The sequence below is a fragment of the Odontesthes bonariensis genome, chromosome 6 (genome assembly GCF_027942865.1).
Source record: "Odontesthes bonariensis isolate fOdoBon6 chromosome 6, fOdoBon6.hap1, whole genome shotgun sequence".
Classification (NCBI taxonomy): Eukaryota; Metazoa; Chordata; class Actinopteri; order Atheriniformes; family Atherinopsidae; genus Odontesthes; species Odontesthes bonariensis.
In genome coordinates, this window is record NC_134511.1 from 26328097 (window position 1) to 26352572 (window position 24476).

A 24476-nucleotide genomic window follows, 5' to 3' on the forward strand; every position below is an offset into this window, starting at 1 on the left:
TCATCTGGATTGAAGCAGCAAACATTCAGTGTAAGAGTTTAAAAAACCTACTTTATTTGATTAACAGCTGCTAGTGTTTTGACCTCGACAACCCAACTACATTTTTTTTTTTACGGCAAACTTGCGACTAGTTAACTTTATAAAGAAGGCGTAATCGCTTGTTTGCTATGGGTCGGGACGGGACAACATTGTATTCAAAATATAAAATATTTTTATAGGACTTTTTAATGTGTGATTTTATAAAGGTGCACGTGATACCAACCTTTTGTGAATTTCGCCAGCCGTCTTCTTTCGGTTGAGCTAATCTAACGCGACGCTGAAGCTAGCAAGCTTCCAGGCATGATCTCGCTGATGGAGACACACGCGGTGTGCACGGAGGGGAGGGGCTGTGTGTGTGTGTGTGTGTGTGTGTGTGTGAGAGAGTAGGCTATGCGAGAGAGACGCGTGACTGACAGAGAGATGGAGGGAGAGCAGGGTATTTTTTAAATAGCGTTAAAAAAAAAATAACGAAACGCAATATGTGGCAGCCGGTGTTGAATCTTTGGCGCACCGCCACGAATTAGTCTGTGTGTGGGAAACACTGCGAAGGTGAGGTCTCCCTCCAACGTGAAACTGTTGCAGAGTTGAAAAGGTAAAGATATGAATGCGAGGAGTACTTTATTTCGTGTCCCACTATTGCTGTGGCCCAGCATTTGTGGAGATAACTAGTTTGCAGACTCGGTGACAAACTTTAAACGTGATACTTGTGAGGGCAAAAACAGCACGATGCATAAGCTACACTGGTGAACTGCAAGTCTGTCAGCAGCATGTTGAAAGGCAGAGATCGGCTGATCAGTCTGTAGGACAAACGGAAATGACAATAAAAGTCTGTGTAAAGGAAGAGCTGCCATTCACTGGTTTAATTAATCATTCAAATAACAAAGTTTAAGGGAATCTGACTGTCAAATGAACTGCATGCATACAGCTCATTGAAAGTGACACTTATGTGTCAACTAAATTAAGTCAACATGTAGACTCAACACAGTAATATTTATTTATATTTTACATCATTACTGATAACATTTTGGTAATGAATGGACAGCTTAACCCACAGAAATGACAGACTGCTTTTCTTTTTTAAAGGGACACTATATAATAAATAAAGTCATTTATTAGCTCAAATCAACATATTCATTCATAAATTAGTCCTCATTGGTGTAAAATTATCTCTGTCAACAATCTCACTTATCCTCCTGAGTGAAGAATAACTTGTCTGTATCTACATAGAGCAGGTAAGCTCTATGGAGGCTGCCATGTCCTTCCGGTCTATGAAAAACGATGAAGTGCAGAGAGGGACAAAAAGCACTTCGAATCGCGATTTCCCCGCCAGGCCTGCAAGCGGAAATGACGTCATTGTGCCGTCATTTCCGCCGAATGGCTTATTGCTGGCGCTAATGGTAAATAGATTTTATCTCGTAAATTATCCCACTAATAATGCATTGATTGTTACCAGACTTCTGCCGTAGTACACATAGGCTCTTAACTCACAAAACGAGGCATTAGAAAGTTTGTAAGTTTACCGGGAGTTTATTTAAAAGAACACTTTCCAGCAACCACACACTGCTGCTAACGCTACCGCTGCGTCGACGTCACTTCCAGTAACTCCCGGAATATGACTAATTGCATTGCTTGCACACCAAAGGCTATGTCAACTTATGTTATCTGACATGTTATCTGTCATCTGTATTTATAGTGTTATTGTATGTGTGTTATGTAATCCTTTGTACTGTGTGTCTTGGATTTCTTTTTGTTTGTATGGACCATGAGTCTGAAGCTATAGCTTCTTGAATCTTGACACATACCGCCTGCTGTAGTTCAAGAAGTTGCAGCGCACATTTGAAAACGCGAGGCGCTAGAGAGCAAATTCATTCCACTTTGCAAAATAAAATTGCACCACTAGATGGGGGTAGAAATTACACAGTGTCCCTTTAAGGGAAAATATTGATAGTAAAGGTGAAGTTCGTTTGTTTTTTTTAAACCTGGACCTGATTTCTGGCATAAAATACATTCATCCTCTCACCGATAACATTTTGGTGAAAGTCAGCGTCCTTCGGAAGATATTTAGATCACTCAGATCCGCGTATATCCATATAACGGGAGAGAACCGGGCATTGACAATACAGCCTCTAAATAAGGCATTATCTGTCTTTATTTCACTTATACTTTAAGACCAATGAATGAATAAACGCATACTATTGCACTGTTAGCTCAGAGCTGCCGTGTTGTTGTTATTGGGGGCTATCGGGGGGCTTTCTACACACGCTTTTACTGGGATGACTTCATCGACGTGCGCCGCTGCAGCACAACTTATTCACTCCGGTAAGGACGTCCATCGTACTCAGTCGTCGTCAACGTCGTCAAAATCTGATAAATATCCGGCCATGTTGCACCAAACTAGCAGCAGCAAACTCTGTGTGAAGATAGCCGACCGTCACAGACCACAGAGTGAATTTTATTTAAGTTGATTTAAGTAGTAGTCCTTTTCATGCTAATACTCCTATGTTAAGTTATCACCACCAGACCTGCTAGTGGACAAATTTTCTCTGCCAATTAATTATAGGTTTTGAAATTTGAAATTTTAGGATCACAATAACCTCAGTAATGAAAGAGTTAGAAGTATAAGTAAGTGAGCTTCCAGTTTTGTCAGGGATTATAAGGAAGACATAAATGGATGAATGAATTAGAAAATAAGTAATCTGATATTTCATTATGTTTCAGGCATGGGTCCCCAACATACCATGCAGATTGCAGAGCGCCTGTATACACAGGGCTACATCAGCTACCCACGTACTGAGACAACCCACTACTCGGAAAACTTTGACCTGAAGGGAACACTGAAGCAGCAGATCAACAATCCAATATTTGGAGAGGAGGTGAGGGTCTCATGCTGGGTCAAATTTTATTTTATTTTTTTAAATTGGGAAGTTGTTTAAAATGTAAATAAAAAGAATGTTATGAGATGCATTAATGAATATTTAATTTTCAAATCAACAACGAAAACATCAAAATTGTTAGGACACATTCTTTAGATTTGATGAAAAGTATAAGCTCATCTTGACTTCGATGGCAGCCGTCTGTCTCAGAAAAGATGGGGTGGGGGCTACAAAAGCCTGGAAAAGTACAGGTCCTTCTCAAAAAATTAGCATATTGTGATAAAGTTCATTATTTTCCATAATGTAATGATAAAAATTGAACTTTCATATATTTTAGATTCATTGCACACCAACTGAAATATTTCAGGTCTTTTATTGTTTTAATACTGATGATTTTGGCATACAGCTCATGAAAACTCAAAATTCCTATCCAAAAAAAATTGCATATTTCATCCGACCAATAAAAGAAAAGTGTTTTTAATACAAAAAAAGTCAACCTTCAAATAATTGTGTTCAGTTATGCACTCAATACTTGGTCGGGAATCCTTTTGCAGAAATGACTGCTTCAATGCGGCGTGGCATGGAGGCAATCAGCCTGTGGCACTGCTGAGGTGTTATGGAGGCCCAGGATGCTTCGATAGCGGCCTTAAGCTCATCCACAGTGTTGGGTCTGGTGTCTCTCAACTTCCTCTTCACAATATCCCACAGATTGTCTATGGGGTTCAGGTCAGGAGAGTTGGCAGGCCAATTGAGCACAGTAATACCATGGTCAGTAAACCATTTACCAGTGGTTTTGGCACTGTGAGCAGGTGCCAGGTCATGCTGAAAAATGAAATCTTCATCTCCATAAAGCTTTTCAGCAGATGGAAGCATGAAGTGCTCCAAAATCTCCTGATAGCTAGCTGCATTGACCCTGCCCTTGATACAACACAGTGGACCAACACCAGCAGCTGACATGGCACCCCAGACCATCACTGACTGTGGGTACTTGACACTGGACTTCAGGCATTTTGGCATTTCCTTCTCCCCAGTCTTCCTCCAGACTCTGGCACCTTGATTTCCGAATGACATGCAAAATTTGCTTTCATCCGAAAAAAGTACTTTGGACCACTGAGCAACAGTCCAGTGCTGCTTCTCTGTAGCCCAGGTCAGGCGCTTCTGCCGCTGTTTCTGGTTCAAAAGTGGCTTGACCTGGGGAATGCGGCACCTGTAGCCCATTTCCTGCACACGCCTGTGCACGGTGGCTCTGGATGTTTCTACTCCAGACTCAGTCCACTGCTTCCGCAGGTCCCCCAAGGTCTGGAATCGGCCCTTCTCCACAATCCTCCTGAGGGTCCGGTCCCCTCTTCTGGTTGTGCATTGTTTTCTGCCACACTTTTTCCTTCCCACAGACTTCCCACTGAGGTGCCTTGATACAGCACTCTGGGAACAGCCTATTCGCTCAGAAATTTCTTTCTGTGTCTTACCCTCTTGCTTGAGGGTGTCAATGATGGCCTTCTGGACAGCAGTCAGGTCAGCAGTCTTACCCATGATTGCGGTTTTGAGTAATGAACCAGGCTGAGAGTTTTTAAAAGCCTCAGGAATCTTTTACAGGTGTTTAGAGTTAATTCGTTGATTCAGATGACTAGGTTAATAGCTCGTTTAGAGTACCTTTTCATGATATGCTAATTTTTTGAGATAGGAATTTTGAGTTTTCATGAGCTGTATGCCAAAATCATCAGTATTAAAACAATAAAAGACCTGAAATATTTCAGTTGGTGTGCAATGAATCTAAAATATATGAAAGTTCAATTTTTATCGTTACATTATGGAAAATAATGAACTTTATCACAATATGCTAATTTTTTGAGAAGGACCTGTATATAGTACTAAAAATAGATCGCAAGAAGAGTATGTTACAACTAATTACGATGATTGGCAATAGGTCAGTAACATGAGTGGGCAAACAAAGAGCAATTTAAAGAGTTAGTCTCTCACAGGTAAAGATGGGAAGAGAATCACCAATCTGCAAAAAAAAATAGACATTGCCCAAAATCAGTATTTAATGCCTGTCAACCTTGGGACCTCAAGTGGCAATGGCAGTAATGGACGCAGTGTCTTCGAAACTAAAATGTAGAGGCACCAATCCAGTTTGTTACCAGTGCTCAGTTTCTGTATCCCTAATGGTATACGGGTTATTATTATAATTGTCTGTGAAACTGGCAAGTTGCCATCTGGAAATGTACACATTCTGAAATGTACATACAGGTTTTAGAGCAACACATACTCCATGTGTTGCTCTAAAACGTATGTACATTATTTCTAGATGACATTTATTTCAGGGAAGGCCTCCTATATTCCAGCAAGACGATGCTAAATTGTAAAATGCATCTATTAGAACAGCATGGCTTTGTAGTCAAAGATTCTGGGTGTGGGATTGGCCTGCCTGCAGTCCAGAAACTTTCACCAGGAAAAATCCCGAATTCTGTAGCTCCCTCTAAAGCCTGTAATCGTGCTTGCAAAAATCGAGCGCTCCCGGCTGTTTTTAACCAATCACGTTAGGGGGGTTATTTATCTATCATCTGAGCAGAACAGTCACCAACCGTGCTGAGCGTGAGTCTGCCCCCAGCTTGTGTGAGCGCACAGCCGCACACTGGTGTGAACTCACGTGCACAACCTCATCCACAGAGGGGGAGGGGTTTGGGGGGCGATTAGGAGCTTGGTAGAGGTTGGGGGAGGGACCTGAAAGTTGTATCAGTTCGAATTTTCGGAGTTTAGACTCGGAATTTTGAAAACCTGCCGACTGCAGCTTTAAGCCGATTAAATGATTAATGCATACAGTAACAGAATTATTATAAAAAAAACTTTTGTTCTCTATTTTTTTTAAACATCAGGTGAAAGCTCTGCTTTCAACTGGGATAAACCGACCTAGGAAAGGAAGTGATGCTGGAGACCATCCACCTATTACACCCATGCACGCTGCCTCTGAGGGGGAACTGGGTGAGTCATACAAGCAACAGCAAAAAACAAATACCATCTCAGACAAAAGATTACTTCAAGGGCAATACCTTATTTTTTCCAAATGTGATGTTGTTTCAGTGTTTATCTATAGTTTATCTATATAGCGCCAAATCACATCAAATGTCATCTTAAGGCACTTCAATAATACAGTCCAATTCAAGCCAAATAGAGTCCAATTCATTGTAATCATAATCCAGTCAAATCCAATTAATTCAATTCAAAATTAGTCAAATTCATTCAAACAGAGCCAATTCAAAAACAATTTCCGAGCTAAGGAATCCAACAGATTGTACTGAAACTTGTCTTCAGTCCAATCTCCCGGCCTGAGCGTGCCTGAGGCGACTGTGGAAAGGAACGACTCCCTTTTAACAGGAAGAAACCTCTGGCAGAACCAGACTCAGGAAGGGTGGCCATCCACCTCCACCAGCTGGGGTTTTAGAAGACAGAAAAGAGGGGACAACAAACACTGTAACACCATTCAAAGGATACCTGTCGGAACAGGGAAACACGAGTTAATGACCGCAATGATGCCAAATGTACATAATATCATTTGAGAAATTAAACGGGTAAAAAGTGAGGAAAGGTGTGACAGATGAGGCCCCCCATCAGTCTGGGCCTATAGCAGCTTAACTATGGGATGTTTCAGGATCACCTGAGCCATCCCTAACTATAAGCTTTATCAAAAAGGAAAGTTTTAAGCCTAGTCTTAAAAGTGGAAAGGGTGTCTGCTTCCCGGACATTTACTGGCAGCTTATTCCACAATAGAGGGGCCTGATAACTGAAGGCTCTGCCTCCCATTCTACTTTTAGAGACTCTGGGAACCTCAAGTAAACCTGCAGTTTGGGAGCGAAGTGCTCTGTTAGGAAAATATCTTACAATGAGATCTTTAAGATATGATGGAGCTCGGTCATTAAGAGCTTTATATGTAAGGAGAAGAATCTTAAATTGTATTCTGAATTTAACAGTGAGCCAATGAAGAGAAGCTAAAACTGGAGTATATATATATGCGTGTCATTTTTATTTTTGTGGTTCTTATCATGCACTCTAAAAAAAAATATTCGTCTAACTACCCTCCCTCATGCTCAGACAGCAACATACCTTTTGATACCAGGTTCTTCCTCTTGTGCTGTTTTACAGGAAGTGATGGCTGGCGCCTGTACGAATACATCACACGGCATTTCATTGCCACTCTCAGTCAGGACTGCAAGTATCTCGAAACCACAATAAACTTCACTATCGGCACAGAGGTCTTCTTTTGTAGTGGAAAAACACCCATATCACCAGGTAAAGCCTCATGGCTAGAATTGTCATTTTGCAAATTTCTCATCTCCAAACTGTAAGAAATTGTCATATAAAAACAAACCTCAGATTCAACTTGTGGTGGTTGCTTTTGAGCCTACATAGTTCCCCTATTAAATCACAAAACCTGGCTTAGTGGCAAGGTTTTTGGTGTGGCAACATGACTTTATCACAGTTTCTTCTGGGAAGAAACTTTGGAGACAATTTAAACTTATGATAATATTGTATTACATTCTTTTTGTTATTCTTATGACCTGAGCCTATAATTTGAATCACTTCTGGTCTTTTATTTGTGCTTTAAGGCTGGTTTACGATCCCTCTGATTCTCATTTCAGAGCATCAAGGTTATAATTCTTGAGACATTTAGACTTTACTAAATTCTGTAAAGGTTTAAAAGTTGTTGCCTAATTTGAAAAAAAAATATTTAAAACGGACCTAGTATTGATGAAGAAGAGAAAGTTGGGAAGGTGTACTTTTAAATTTAATCGAAGTATTTTATACATTGACAATTTACAATTGCAATTTTGTACTTCGGCCTAGTACTTCAGCTGTTTGAACCCAGATGAAAAGTTTTGACTTGTTTTCTTAAGGTCCAGTGAGCATTATTTGCTTGAAAATGTAAAAAAAAATTCTTGTTGAACTCTGCACTTTAGCATTTTCTTCTTTTTGTTGAACCACTTGGTGCTTTGGAACCCTTGCAATAAACGATAAAGTCAGAATTGAAACGTCTGTCATGCAAGAGATCTGATAAAAGCAAGCCTAATGGTCAAAGCTGTCGTGGTGATATTTAAAGTAGGTTGATTCATTCATGACATTTGTATAAATCGTACATTGAGTAACATGGAAGAAAGTTTTCATGCGGTGATGTGTGACACAATATACTTGGTGGTCTAATAAATGCAACGGATGTCATTGGAGATCTTCCGGTAGTGGGGTTATGCCCACCGAGTGGCCAACAGGCACTTGACTCAATGATCTTTGATTGCTTGAAAACGTATCTAAAAGAATGAAGAACTGTTGTACAATAGCCTCTAACAACTGGTATAGGAAGAAGTCTGGGTTTTCTTTCACAAACTTCCAAAGACTAAACACAAGAGAGCCTCATGGATTCCTGCAAATGAAATCCAGCTATCCATCTAATACCTTCCACTTACTCCAAGCAAAAACTGGGCAAAAAAACACACTGCTCCTCCTAAATCTGAGGTTCGAAAATCCTTGACTCTTCACTGCTGGTGTCCACCTCCGGTTACTGCCATAACTGGCGCCGACAACCTTCAGGCCACAGCTCCTGGAAGCACCACCCACAATGGAGGTCCTGAACATGGTCCATTTAGATTCCATGTCCCCAGCCTTCCCTGATAGACACTCCATCATTGTCCACATGTGCGTTGAAGTCCCCCAGAATAACAATGGAGGTACTCCCTCCAGGACACCACTCATAGACTCCTAGAAGTTTGGATAATCTGAGCTGCTGTGTGGTGTATATGCACAAACAATCGTCAGAACCTTCCCTCCTGCAACTTGCTGCCACAGCGAGGCGACCCTCTTGCTTACTGGGGAGAACTCCAACGCTGAGGCGCTCAGCTAGGGGCTTGTGAGAACAGCAATACAGAGGCACAAATTGTTAGCCCGACTCTTTCATTGGAAGCCCAAGAACAAGCTTATCTTAAAGGAGAATTCTGGCATTTTTACAAACATATCCCATGTATTGGAGACCAAGGAAAGTTGGCCAAAGGGAAAAACGCGAGAAATTTTCATGCCCGCTGCGCAAAGTTGTCCGATTGCGCTGATTTCCATGAAAGCGGGCTCTATCGGGCAAGCTTTTAACCTTTCCTGACGCTCTTAACGTGTATCAAAATACTTTTTACCGAATTGGCCGTGGTGTCAGTAGCTATACAATTCAACCCAGGGGCTAACCATACCATTAGCTAGCACAGACATTATACATTTTGAGATTTCAAAAACAGCGTACTTACCTTTCTCAGCTTCTGTGTTCCACAGGCGTGCGCACAAATTAATCGCAGCGGGCATGAAAATTTCTCGCGTTTTTCCCTTTGGCCAACTTTCCTTGGTCTCCAACAGATGGGATATGTTTGTAAAAATGCTGGAATTCTCCTTTAAGTTAAAGGATAAGACCGGTTTTTTGACATTGGGCCCTTGATTTCACATTATAACATGATGTTCTACTCACCCCTGCTTGTTGTTGGTCATTTGGAGCTGTTCCGAAGATATTCGCGAGGCGTCTGGCTGCTCTCTTGAGATATTCGGCCATGAAACGGTTTCCTATGGGCAAGCTTATACAGGCACAAACTATGCTGTTTATAATTTATTAATTACTGTACACTAGCACTGATAACGTGGAGGTGCGTCGCTTACTTAAAAAAATCCGGGTTACTAATTTTGAATTTTAGCCGAATGAATAAATAGGCAGCAGGTCTGTGGGCTGTCTGTGGCAGTAGCACGACGAGGACGTCAGCAACACCCACTTTACGACAAAAAAATCAAAATTACAATAACCCGGATTTTTTTAAGTAAGCGACACACCTCCACGTTATCAGTGCTAGTGTAGAGTAATTAATAAATTATAAACAGCATAGTTTGTGCCTGTATAAGCTTGCCCATAGGAAACCGTTTCATGGCCGAATATCTCAAGAGAGCAGCCAGACGCCTCTCGAATATCTTCGGAACAGCTCCAAATGTTCAACAACAAGCAGGGGTGAGTAGAACATCATGCTATAATGTGAAATCAAGGGCCCAATGTCAAAAAACCGGTCTTATCCTTTAAACAAAGTATTTTATTGGCGGTCACGTGTAAAGTATGGCAGCGCTGGACTCAGTGACAGAGCCCTCGTAGGGCCTCCGTCAGCCTGAGCCCCGATATCTGGAAACATTTCAAATTTATCTTCACATTTATCTGACAGAGGTTGGACTTACACGCGACAGAGTATATTGGCCAGTTATTAGAGACATGAGAAGGCCAACCACATCCACGTCATGTTCTTGGGATGAGATAAACAACGTTGACCCAAGTTATTTAGTCCCCTTATGCCGTCTTAAAGTCTCCTTACTTGAGAAATATATTGGTATACAAAGAATGTCAGAGTAGCTATGTGATCGTCAAAAGGATTTTATCTTTAATGTGCAAAACATTGAAGACTCATGTTAAATGTCAGATGACCTAAACATCATGCAATTGCATGATTGGATAATGGTGCATGAACATGTTGGGGCTGCTGTAGCTCAGGAGGAAGAGCAGTCATCTGCCAATTGGAAAGATGGCAGTTTGATTCCTGGCTTCCAAGGACCACATGTCAAAGGGTCCTTGGCCAAGACACACGCCTCAGATGCTTTCATTGGTGTGTGATAGAGAAGAAAGCACTGAGTAGCCTTTAACATTGTATAGACTGTGTGCGTGCGTGTGTGTGTGTGTGTGTGTGTGTGTGTGTGTGTGTGAAATTGTGAACGTGACATGTAGTGCAAAAAGCACTTTGAATGACCTCGATATAAATACTGAAAATAAAAATAATAGCATTTACATAAACTTGCATATGTGCCTATTATGCATGTTTGGTATAAGTTGTTCTGGCAGGTGCATTCCAATACTTTAACAAATAGTACTACAACCCTTTTAGCTCCTATAAGTAGCCATGCTGAAAAACAAAGCTTTTGTTTACAGTGCATAGAATACAGTATGCTATTTTGCAGTGCCTTCACTCACTCCCTTTTCTTTTGTTGAAAATAAACATGTACAATTTGGCATTCACTGAAGAAATGTGCAAAGCTGCAGATGGTGCAACCTAATCCTTGCTAAATTTGTATTCTTTCAGGTTACACAACAGTGATGTCATGGCAGGGCATCCCTTTGCAAGAGGCCATGCCAGCTTGTGAATGTGGAGACACTTTCACAGTCGAAGAGGTCAAGCTGATTGAAAGGCAGACAAGCCCACCTGACTACTTGACAGAGGCTGAACTCATCACGCTCATGGAGAAACATGGCATTGGTACCAGCACTACCCACTGTGGATAACTGCTTTTCATAACTTCTTACAAACAAGAGAAAAAGCCACCTGAGCACAGTGTCAGCCTCAAAATAGCGTTACAAATTTAATATGGAATCAACATCAGTACAGAAATTTGGATTAAACCAGCAGATTTTCTGTTGTGAGAAATGCAAAGAAGATATGTAAAATATACACAGTTAAAATGGCAATGAGGGATTTTAGTGGTTATTTATTGACTTGTTTGTTTGTTTATTTATTTACGTTACTTGTAAGGCAAATACAGAATTTTATGTCCACGTTAGCTCCCCTTATTAATGTTGACTCACTTTCTTTTATTCTTACCTGTTTATTATCTATTTGTTTACTCCCCAGCAAGTCCTCCATGTTATGTTCATCAGAGATTTTTTTTAATTACAGCTGTGTATTGTAGGAAGACAAATGCAATGGGTTTGCTACTGTTATGAAAAGTAGCTGCTCGAAACAATGTCAGTGATAGTGGAAGTCGAGGCTAGAAAACTACAACAATGAGATATAGACGGAAAAAACTTTCTTTAGATGTAGAGCGATGTGGACAATGGGTTTATCACAGGCTTCTTTCACATTATACAAATGTAATCATTTTAATTTAGATTCGGTTCAATTCTGTTTTATTTATATAGCACTAAATGTCAACAAACAAATGTCATGTCAAGCCTATTCAAGTCCAAGACAAGCCAATTATAATCCAATCAAATCAAATTAATTCATATCCATAAGGATGCCAACAGATTGCATCTTCTTGCAACTTCTCTTCAGTTCATTCCCCTGTCCTGAGCATGAATGAGGCAATGGTGAAAAGAAAAGCTAACATTTAACAGGAAGAAACCTTAAAAATATGTAGCACATAGCCCATTGACGAACATTGATAAATCAAATCCAATATGGAAGTGCTAATTAACCTCCTGGAACTATCTGGTTGGAATTGGGTCTAAAATGCACGTTGATGGTTTAGAAGCAATTGTTGTTGTTATCACAGAGAACTCCACAGAAAGGAAAAAGTCTAAGTACTAATCAAGTTCTAAAGTCACCTCTACTGCTGCTGTACTTGATGATACATTAGTGAGAATAGTAGAAGGGATTCCGTTCATTTTATCTCTAATAGAAAAAATGTATCGATGAAGAAGCTGATGAAATCATCACTACTGAAAGTTAAAGGAAAACATGGCTTAACAGAGTTAGGACTCTTTGTCAGCCTGGCTACAGTGCTGAAAAGAAACCGGGGGTTGTTCTTATTCTCTTCTATCAACGATGAATAATAAGCAGTTCTAGCTTTGCAGATTGCTTTCTTATATGTTGTCAAACTGTCTTTCCAGACTAAGTGAGATCCTTCTGAATGACTGGAGTTCTATTTTCATTCCAGCTTTTATAAGTCTGCTTCAAAGCACAAAGCTTTGAATTAAACCAGGGAACCAGTCTCCTTTGACTGAACATTGGGCAAAATTGTCCAATGTTGTACGCATTGAAGCTTTAGCACCATCAACAAGATAATCAAGTTGTGCAAGACTTAAAGGAGAAGTTCAGTTGTTTTAAATGTGGACCTTATTTCTGGCATAAAATACATTCATCTACTCACCGATAGCAGTTTGGTGAAAGTCGCTCAGAGCTGCCGTGTTGTTGTTATCGGGGGCTTTCTACACACACATCTACTGGGATCCCCCGTAATGTCTGTGTTTGCTCCCCGATCACCCAAATAGAATAAATTAGAAAAACACGAGGAGCAAATCATTCAAATTAAATGCATATTTAACTTAACAAAAACATAAAACCATTAAATGTAGTTTGGCTGACATTAGATCTCTGTAAGTCTCCATTAGGAATTTATTTGATTGATGATCATCAAAATTTAATTTGTTTATTTTGTTTTGCCTTACAAAAACCTGGCTGCAGCAGGAGGATCATATTAGCATCAATGAATCAAAACCCACTGTTGTGGGTAAAAGACCAGAGTAGTCGAACTCGTCTGAAATTTATTATCAGGCATACATGTTACACAGCAGAGTGGACTGGTATTCCCCTATACTTTCTGATAATGTTCTGTGTGTACGTGGCCACAACCCAGTCTCTATCTGACGCCACTGTGTCTTAGATTTCCGCAAACATCTTCTGTTGTTGACCTCACCAGAGAATACCCTGACCCCAAACAATATGTGGTGGGAGCAGTGGTAAGGCACTGCTCTTTCCCACACCACTAGCAATTTGAATTTTCACATTCCTACAACCACAGGTGAAGGAGGAGTGTCTTCAAATCAGGGTTACCAATCAGTTCTAGACCTATTTTTTCTTTCCCATGGTGGAAATCACTATAACCACCTCTGTACAAACCTCTTTGTTGTTGTGTATCATCCACTTGTTCTGAGTTTCTTTATGAATTCTCAGAATTTTTTTGTCTCAGTTTGTGCTGATCACAGATGATCATTGTAGTAGGTGACCCTAACATTCACATAGATGTTGACAGCCTTCATGTGGTCTTTAACCCATTGAGGCCGGGAAAGCGTTGCCGCATTTCTACCTTTAAAGCCGGGGGCGCTGTTGCGTTATTCTACCTTTTAAGGCGGGAAAGTGTACACGTCTTTTTTCATGTATAAGGTTGTTTTGCACCAAATATTGACCTTTGCGCCAATTAAATGCATTATAATAGACACGTGAGAGTGTCGTCATGTTCCTCGTGTCATTGTTTTGAAGTTAAGTTACATCGAACAAGCATGGAGGACTTTCAGTGGGAAGACATTTCAGACGGTAGCAGTTTGAGGAGTTTCTTGGCTTTGATGATGCTGATGAACGTGCTGACCCAATTGATGGAGATTTATGGCTAGCACATATGTTTGAAGATGACGATAACAGCGAGGATGATTTTGAAGGGTTTGAATGTGAGTGGAAGACTGACAATTACCACCGTAATCGACGGAGAGATTTCAACCGCACACCAGGGGAGAAATTTGATTTACCTGCAGATGCCACACCGTTGCAGGCATTTAATCATATTTTTACTGAGGAGCTTTGGGCGCATCTCGTTTCCGAGACGAATAGATACAGTGACCAGGTACTTCAGACTCCAGCTCGAGCAAAGATGGCAAGGTGGTCACACGTAACAGTGCCGGAGATAAAAACGTTTATTGGAATGTGTATGGGCTCCTTGTGCTGCCAGTACGAAGAGATTACTGGCGATAAAATAAATATATAAATAAATAATTTAAATATAAAATTTTATTTTATTTTATTTTATTACTGTTTTCTAATTGAAAATAGCGCTGTTCCTGCACTTTACTTTTTGTTTTTTTTTATTGAAAATAGGGCTGTTCCTGCACTTTACTTTTTACATTTTCTATTTTCGTGAAGGTGTATGTAAATAAACTCAATATCCAAAGAAAGCCGCAGGTGTAAGCTCTCAAATACTTTTTGAATTTTGTTTCTGCTACAGAGGCTGAGAAATCAATCATTTAGTAGGCGTTGACACAATTGCTTTTCCAGAAAAACTTCAGGTTTTAGGGGGTCTTTCTGAAATCCCACAGGCATTCTTTTCCAGGCGTTTTAGGCCTAAATGGGTTAATTAGGGCACCAAAGGTAGTGCTGAGGCCTATTGTATCTGATTTATTTATATTTAGGCCTGAGCACAACTATTGTATCTTTAGTTTTTTTTTTTTTTTTGGTTTCTTGGCAAATTAATTGCCTTTTTCGGGGCCTGAACATGTCTTAAAAGTCATGAAAATCCGCACAAAATTCAAGTGAACATTTTATTATTTTATGGATCTCAGAAATGGGCAAGACAAAATGGCTCAACAGTGCCCCCTAAACTTCAGCCCCTCCAGCTACTTTCACTGACATGCATGAAAATTGGGACAGATATAGAACATGCCAGGACCAAAAAAGAAGCATCCTGGAGGTGAAGTTAAAACCCGACAGGAAGTCAGCCATTTTCGATCTAACAGTCGATTTAGGCCAATTTTTGCGTTTTACACATGTTACATTTTAATGTAACTACTACAGATTTCAATCAGAGGCCTGAAAATTGGTCCATAAGATATGTTATTAAAAGCTATCAAAGCTTCTTTTTCTACTAAATTATTTGAATTTTTTTTTTTTTTTTTTTTTTTTTTTTTTTTTTTTTTTTTTATGCCTGAGCATGCTAAAAAGCTCAGGAAATTTTGCAGATGTCCTAAGAGAATGACATCAGTAGTGATTCGGTGCTATATAGATAAAACTGAATTGAATGGAACTGTAGAGGATTAAAAAAAAAGATGTGGGAAAAATAAAAGCTCCACTCAGCTTGAAAAGGGTGGAGGTTTATAGCAGGAGAAAGACTGGGCGTCTAAACAATCATCTGCTTCCAATAACTTATGCAGCACAGAAATAGAAATAAAGTCACATCAGTTCACTTTACATAATTTCAAACTTGTCAAATTCCAAGAAATTCCATTTTGTTCACTCACTACTTGATAATGGTTCTTATAAAGCCCTATTGGTAAAGAGGATCAGCATGATGGTATTTTTTGCAATGGGATAATGATACATGTTTTACACATGTCTTCTCCTTCCTCCTCCAGGTACTGATGCCAGCATCCCAGTCCACATCAATAACGTCTGTCAGAGGAACTATGTAACCGTAGAGAATGGGCGCAAGCTGAAGCCAACCAACCTTGGCATTGTCCTAGTACATGGCTACTACAAGATAGGTAATTTTACTTCAGTTTTTGCATACACTCTTAGATGTATAAGGTTTGTTGTGCAGCCTTTATTTGGGTTTTTTAGAATATTGCTGAATCATCTTTGAACACTATGGCAACCGATAAACATTGGATCATTAGGATGTAGAACCCAAATTGAGTTAATTAAAATACATGAGCCACCGTAATTATGAAAATAGGAAATTTTAAGTGGCTTTTATAGATTGCCATATATCAAAGTTGGGCTGTGTGGCTCTTTTGCAGATGCAGAGCTGGTGCTGCCGACCATACGTAGTGCTGTGGAGAAGCAGCTGAATCTTATTGCTCTGGGGAAAGCAAACTATCAGCAGGTTTTGCAGCATGGACTGGATATCTTTAAGAGGAAGTTCCACTACTTTGTGGATTCCATCAATGGTAAGTTCACCGTGTCCACAGGAACACACAATCCCAAGCTCCTTCAAGAGACTTTATGATAAAATTTCATTACAACTGACAGTGAAACATTCATCTATCAGTTTTTTTTGTCCTGCTAATCCATTTTAGGGTTGCAGTGGGCTGGAGCCTTTTCTAACTATTGGGGCCTATTACTGTACCAGCAGGGCTGCCAACTTTTGATTTCGGCTTAAAGCGAGAGGTTTCAGTTTGTTACAATACCCGTTTAGACCCTTAAGCACTTTGAATTGCCTTGTGTACGAATTGTGCTCTACAAATAAAATAGCCTTGCCTTGCCTAATGCTTAGTTCAACCTTGCACTGTTTGCAAGGTTGAGGACAGCAGCGCCCTCGAAAATTAAAAGTCCTTCAGCCCTGAGTGTTTTTCCAGCTTTTCGTGTTCCTTTTTTGTGATGATGCTGATGTTGCAGATGTAATCCTGTCTTGTGTGGCCTCTATTGCTTTTGTGCAGGACTTGTTATTGAGCTGCCATGATTATCGTTTCTGTACTGTCTTTCAGACAAGCCTTTTCTTGTCACTGATAGGACTTCTCGATATCAACCACTTCTTCAATATATATGTTGTACCTTGACTCTCATTCAGCCGCATTTATCTAGTCAAAATGACATCCCGATGTCTTTGCTGTATATTCTAATGAGGTTCATCAGCAAGTCAAATGTCTCGCTCAGTCCTGGCATACAGCTTGATGTCGTCCATGTAGAGAAGGTGATCAATGGTTGCTCCACTTTTGAACCGGTATCCCTAGCCGCTCTTTGTAATGCTTTAGCCAAGGGGGTTCAGGCTTATGCAGAACAGCAGCGAGAACAGAGCATCTCCTTGGTAGATACAGCACTTAATGGTGACTTTGTCTTCCAGAGTCCCATTGAGTTCTTGATGAATGCTCTTAGTGTCCTGTGGATATTGTAGAGTTCCAAGCATTCCAGTATCCTTGTGTGTGGCATGGAGTCGTAGGCTGTCCTGTAGTCAATCTAAGCTGTGCACAAATTTGTATGTCTGATCTTACAGTTCTTACTGACAGTGACAGTCCTGGACCCTGCTCATATATTGAGTCATGTGCGACTCATCTTATCCGTTATTATGCCTGACAAGAACTTCCATGTTGTACAAAGGCAGGTTATTTACTGTTTTTTTCCATGGAACCTTTGATATGATCAGGACTGTCAGACACTGGGGCTAACCAGTCTGGGCGGGTCTGATCCATCAGCTGCTGATTAATTTGTGCTGCTCGGCATTCACCAGGGCCTGGTGTAGTCCAGCTCTTCATACTTTTGTTGGGGTGGCTTTAGCTCAGGGGGAAGAGCAGTCGCCCACCAATAAGGAGGCTGGTGGTTTGACTCCCGGCTTCTCTGGGCCACATCCTGTCTTAGTGCCATTGGGCAAGACACTGAACCCCACATTGCCTACCGATGCATCCATCGGTGTATGAATGTGTGTGAATGCTTAGAGGAAAGCTCTATGTAGCATGTATGGAGTAAGATGTGCTGTATGAGTGAATGTGGCATGTAGTATGAAAGCGCTTTAAGTTCTAAAAGTGCTATACAAGTACAGTCCATTTATCATTTATTGTATTTCTTTCAGAGTTCTGTCATCATTGCACATCTCTGAAGCTTTGATAGGTGGCTAACCTCCCTCCATGTTGCCGTGATCTTGGCCTCCAACCTTCTACACTGCCCCTTACTTGTGTTGTTCATCTTGTAGCCAAGCATCTCTAGGATTAATTTTTATTTTTCAAAAAACACAATACAACATAACAGAAGACAATCCAGGTGATTTTCTACCTTATCACAAAGAGGCATTGATAGAAAAATAAACATACGCACACAAAGAAAAAAAACACTACACAGCTGCACATAGAACCAGATCACGATAGTATCCTTCCCCCTTAGACACATACATTACATCAAATACCAACATTACATATCCATATCCATCAGTAAACCTCTCTTTCTACTGATGTCCCTTCTTAATATATGTCAGGAAGCTATCCCACGCAGCAGAGAACATAGACAGTGACTTTCTCACTGCATAAGTTCATATGAGTCTGTACTTGCCAAAAGCTGGATCCAGTCCTTGTGACGGGGTGTACTTGTGCTTTTCCATTTTCTTAGAATAAACATGGCAGCAGTCAGGGATTCTGCAATAGCTAGCCCCAACTGTGCCTTTTAAGTCCAACTGTTAGTCCAGTTTAGTCATAGAGTAGACAAAAACGCATTGGGCTGGGCAAGGGCTGCTGCAGCCACTCTTCCAAAGTCGCAATTACCTGAGCCCAAAAAGGGGAAACCAGTGGACAGTCCCACATGAGATGTAGAAAAGTACCGATAGAACTCTTACATTTCCAGCACACATTACTTTGACTTAAACCAAGTGTCTAACAGGAGTCCAGTTATAACGATTAATTATTTTTGTAATGTATAAACTTTGTTTCAATGTCTCTCACTGGCCACCCCATGTTATGTACAATATTCTCCTACACTTCTAGTTCCATTTCAATGCCTAAATCTTTTTGCCATACAATCCTCAAATCCTCACTTTTACCATACAGAGCATTAGCAGACATTTTGTAGAAAACAGAGGATGATTGCATCATGTTGTGAAACTTTCAGAACCTCTGCAGGACACTCTCATCCTGTCTTACAGTGTGACCCATACATTGCACACAACTGAAGGTATTTCCAAAAGTCCCCTTTATCATTGAGACCATATTTTTCATTAAAGCTGCCGTCTGCAACTTTTTTTTAGTCATATTATCTTGAATTGTCATGGGATTCTGGAAGTAGAATATTAAATAGGCTGTTTAGGAAAAATCCCGAATTCTGTAGCTCCCTCTAAAGCCTGTAATCGTGCTTGCAAAAATCAAGCGCTCCCGGCTGTTTTTAACCAATCAAGTTAGGGGGGAGGAATCCTACCTGTCAATCACAGCTTGTGCACACGCTGCTGAGCGTGAGTCTGCCCCAGCTTATGTGCGCGCACACTGGTGTGAACTCACGTGCACAACCTCGTCCACAGAGGGGGAGGGGTTTGGGGGGCGGTTTGGAGCTTAGTAGAGGTTGGGGGAGGGACCTGAAAGTTGTATCAGTTCGAATTTTCCGACTTTAGACTCGGAATTTTGAAAACCTGCCAACGGCAGCTTTAAGTCCTTGAAATAAATACACTACCCGCTCTTCAAATAAATCTTTTATGGTAGCAATTCCCTTCTCACACCATGCTCTCCAGAAGATTGTTGCCTTCCCTATTTAAACCACAGGATTTTCCCAAATGCATGAAAAGCTCTGTTTATACTGAGACAAGCCAAGCAATTTGGGTTGAGTGCTGAAGAATAGGAAGGTATTGGTGGGCATCTGCTGGTTTATGAGACAAAGTCAAAAGTCAAAGTCAAATTTATTTGTATAGCACATTTCATGTACAATACAATTCAAAGTGCTTTATATAAAATAAAAGCATTGCAGCGGGGAGTGTAAGAAGCATTAAAATTACATAAAGGAATATAAAGAGAAACAAATAAAACTAGAAAGCTGTAAGCAGCTGTATACCGAGATGTGCGCACGTTGGGGCATGCGCTGGACGCTGTAGTAGCGCAGCTCTGGCCACACGCACGATACCCTCTGCGTACGTACGAGCACATAATAACCCCAATGCCGAGGGGTTTTTGAAAATTTCTAGGGGGAGCCACTGAGCCATTTTGCTCCACCCACACATAATACCCTTAACATACGTACGAGGTTGTCAGGGTGGACGTGCGTGCCAAGTTTCATGACCTTGCGATGATGATAAGGCTTTCAAACCACAAACGCCATCACACGATTTTCACCACCTGGCCACGGCCACGCCCTTTGAGGTTTGAAAAAGTTTCTCCATGATTTTTTCCCCCCATGTCTTAAGAGTAACCTGGACAAGTTTGGAGCTGTTACCATTAAATCTGTAGGAGTTTGATCCTATTTAACAACTATTTAACACACTTACATACTATTACGGAGTCATTTGATTCACTTTACTGATTAATTACACGGGTTTGTGCAGAGCTGACTCCTTACGGCAGCTTTGGTGTGCATAAGCTTTGGCTTATTGGTCTCTGTGGTGATCCGCCAAGGTATAGTATGTTGTGCTGCATTCACATCTTCTGAAAGACTTTCAGAATGCTTTCAGATGCTTTGTCTCTTAGCCTTGTCAAAAGGCCTTGTAAGCTCCCAGTAACCCAATATATTTTTTTTTCTAATAATTTCACTTTACTTATTTGAACAACTCAATACAAGTCCAAGCCCTGATTTGAATTACAAGTTGTTGCAACAAAATGGGAAAACACCATACAAAATGCACAGCATTGTAATATATGTTACAGCTTTATTCCAGTTCAGCCTAACTGTTTGTATTGTGTTGCAGGCATGGATGAGTTGATGGAGGTCTCCTTTTCCCCCATTGCATCCACTGGAAAGCCCCTTTCCCGTTGTGGAAAATGCCACCGCTTCATGAAGTACATCCAGGTCAGTTGACAAAGTCAAAGGTGTTCTTGGATTTTTGAGAAATTATGACTACAGTTTTCATCATTAGCAAGACCTTGGTGTATTTGTGCATTTTAATACGGGCCCTGTCCAACAATTAATAATGCATAATGCAGACACAAGACAACAAGATGGATCTTGAAAGCACTTGAGCCTTCCTTAGTATATATGAACATCAGAAAATTTTGGTTACTCTGACCACTTAGATGCTATCAAGATAGTACAGTGAGATACCACAACTTTCTTTACATCAGATGGTATGTAATGTATCATCTATAAATGAATTTAATTTATTTGTTCATATATATGTATATGAATATAAAAACAAACTCCACACTCTTGTTCTTCCCAGAATCTGCTGGAGCCACTATACCAGTTTGGGAGTTACCACTGGTACTACTACTACCTTTGATTCCCACATCTCTTCAGCCTTCTCCTTCAGCCCTTGGTATTTTTCAGGCTTCTCATGTTCGCTCTTCTTGATGCTGCTGTCACTTGGAATTGCTACATCTATCACTGCTGCCTTCTTTTGTAGTTTGTCAACCACCATAATGTCCGGTTGGTTAGCCATCACCTGCTTATCAGTCTGGATATGGAAGTCCCACAGGATCTTAGCTCAGTCATGCTCCACTTCCAATTCATACTTGGCACTGATGTGGTAGACGACGGCCTCTATTGCTCTTGTGCTAAGGGCCTGTTCTTGAGCTGCTATTATTAGTGCAACTGTGCTGTCTTTCAGACCAGCTTTTTATAGCCACTGATAGGACTTCTTGATATCAGCCACTTCTTCAATCTGTCGGTGGTGCATGCCGTGCAGAGGCTTATCTTTCCATGACTATTCCTCCTTTTCCTCCTTGCTTCCCCTGGGTTTCAGCAGCTTGTGACATTCACTTAGCAGTTCAGCACTGGAGGCCATCTTCCTTGCTGACTTTTTGCGGCCCCCTCGTGGTTTCCATTTGCCTATGGGATCCCAAGTAGTTGTCTTTAACGTCGGTTATGGTGCTCTCTGGTAGTTCATATCCTTCCGTCATGATCACCTTGTCTCTTTTTTTTTTTTATATCTATTTTTATTGTTGATGTCTCACGCAGTCCTGGCATACAGCTTGATGTCGTCAATATAGAAGAGGTGGCTGTTGGTCACTCCACTTCGGAATCGATATCCATTGCCACTCTTTGTGATGATGTGCCTCCAGGCTCCAATTAGCTGTTTGTATTAAGGCTTTCAAGGCTTTCTAATGGGGCTTGGTTCCCATTCTCGGGTGGGAATGATGATGATGTTGTACACTATTTTGCCTAAAGTATTCACTCACCCACCCAAATAATCACATTCAGGTGTTCCAATCACTTCCATGGCCACAGGTGTATAAATTCAAACACCTAGGCATGCAGACTGCTTCTACGAACATTTGTGAAAGAATGGCTCGCTTTCAGGAGCTTAGTGAATTCCAGCGTGGTACCGTGATAGGATGCCACCTGTGCAAGTCCAGTCCTTAAATTTCCTCGCTACTAAATATTCCACAGTCAACTGTCAATGGTATGACAACAAAGTGGAACCGATTGGGAACGACACCAAAGCAGCCATGAAGTGGTCGGCCAGGTAAAATGACAGAGCGGGGTCAGCGGATGCTGAGGCTCAAAGTGCGCAGAGGTCTCCAACTTTCTGCAGAGTCAATCACTACAGACCTCCAACCTTCATGTGGCCTTCAGATTAGCTCAAGAACAGTGCGTAGAGAGCTTCATGGAATGGGTTTCCATGGCCGAGCAGCTGCATCCAAGCCATACATCACCAAGTGCAATGCAAAGCGTCGGATGCAGTGGTGTAAAGCACTCCGCCACTGAACTCTGGAGTGACGAATTACGCTTCTCCATCTGCCAAGCTGATGGTCGATTCTGGTTTAGCGGTTGCCAGGACAACAGTACTTGTCTGATTGCATTGTGCCAAGTGTAAAGTTTGGTGGAGGGGGGATTATGGTGTGGGGTTGTTTTTCAGGAGCTGGGCTTGGCCCCTTAGTTCCAGTGAAAGGAACTCTGAATGCTTCAGCATACCAAGAGATTTTGGACAAGACTCTCTTTTGTTAGTTTTTGACCCATCATGTAGGACAGTGTTCTCCATCATCCACCACCATTATCAAAATACCAAATAAGGGACTGGACATTGGGTGCTATGACTGGTTAATAGCGCTATTGAAAACTTTAATTTGAATTTTGTTGACTGGTTCCACAAACAACATTATTTGAAATTTTAGTAGTAGTATAGCATTATTTGCTCAGTTATTTCTTCAATTAAGTGAACTATATAACGAATGATGCGATTTGATGTTAACAGCACAGCAAAAAGAAAGAGCAAAATAATTTCAACTTCCCACTTCCAAGATACAGCAAATAAGACATTATCTGAATTTTAAGCTAGGTGTAGATTGGGAGAATATGGCCTGAATAACCTTGTAACGTAATTTTCCCCTGCAAGGCTGAACAGGTCAGTGAATTACATATTTTCTGATATCATTATAGCAGGGTCATGAGTTTTCTAAGTTTTTCTAAATGGAATTGACTTCAGACACTCAAATATATGTACTCCAGCACATAAAAGTGGTTTTGCCCTTTTAAATGGCATTTTTAGTCACTTAAGAATAAGAAGACAGTGATATAAACACATAATCTGTTCCCATTGCTTTGAAAAAAGGCAAAGACAACACAATTTGATTGATAAAATTAAGAAAATTTGCAATAGTGATTCTCAAAAAGCTATTTGCCAAAAACGTGGCGTATCTTGGCATGGTGTGTAGTGTGTCCAAGTGGAGGACTAAATAAGAAGTGGCAGGACTACAGAAAATAATGTAACAAAAGGCAATCATCCAAAGAAGCGCTATTGAATGTTCAAGAAAACCTGAAGAACTATTCCTGAATACTATTGGAAGACATTTCCATAAAGCTTGCCTAAGAGGGTTCAGGCTGTGTTGAAGAATAGGATTGTCATACTGCAATACAATACTGTCTCTCAAGCTCAATACAATTGTAAAAACTCAGTTTTTGCCTTATATGTTGTATTTCCATTTATGTTTGCACATTTACTGTTTTATTGGTAATATTTAAGGAAATAAAGTTATGAAGTTACGTGCTTATTTTGTCTATACTGAAAATACTTAATTTTATATGACCAAAGCATCTTTTATGTGCTTTTGTGGACCAGATGATGTCACATTGTTGAGTGCTGACCTTCAGAAACAAACTGACTTTTCCATTTGATGAGTGGGCCACTCTCCCATTCATGATTGGATTGGGAAGTTGCAGAACTTTTGATCATTGTCATTGTATCTGAATGCATGCATAATGGGTAGTGTGACTGTACAGAGGAGTGTTGTGGTGGAAGCCACAGTTCATCCTTGTAAAAATACATAAATCAATTTGTGTGTTGAGATTGCTTCATGTGAGCTGAAGCTGTGCATTTGGTCGGACTTTAACTTCTGCTTTTACCGAGGTGGTCACATTTTCTGATTTAAATAAAATAAAATAAAAATGTATCAAGTGCATTTGATTAGCAGGGCCTGGCAACTACTTGTTCTAATGATTCCTTATGAAGTTGTAAGGGTGTTTTTGCCCTGCCCCTGCATTTTGG

The 24476-nt window shown here is 40.6% G+C and overlaps 1 protein-coding gene across 1 annotated transcript in view; it reads left to right on the forward strand.

The window, feature by feature from the left end:
• top3b (DNA topoisomerase III beta) overlaps positions 1–24476 on the forward strand; it is a 52791-nt gene that overhangs the window by 22518 nt on the left and 5797 nt on the right. Inside the window, exons 9-15 of the mRNA XM_075468154.1 lie at positions 2758–2912; positions 5786–5891; positions 7050–7196; positions 11039–11212; positions 15793–15921; positions 16177–16326; positions 20742–20842. Of these exons, the coding sequence (XP_075324269.1) occupies positions 2758–2912; positions 5786–5891; positions 7050–7196; positions 11039–11212; positions 15793–15921; positions 16177–16326; positions 20742–20842 (962 nt within the window). The remainder of the gene's footprint in view (positions 1–2757; positions 2913–5785; positions 5892–7049; positions 7197–11038; positions 11213–15792; positions 15922–16176; positions 16327–20741; positions 20843–24476) is intronic.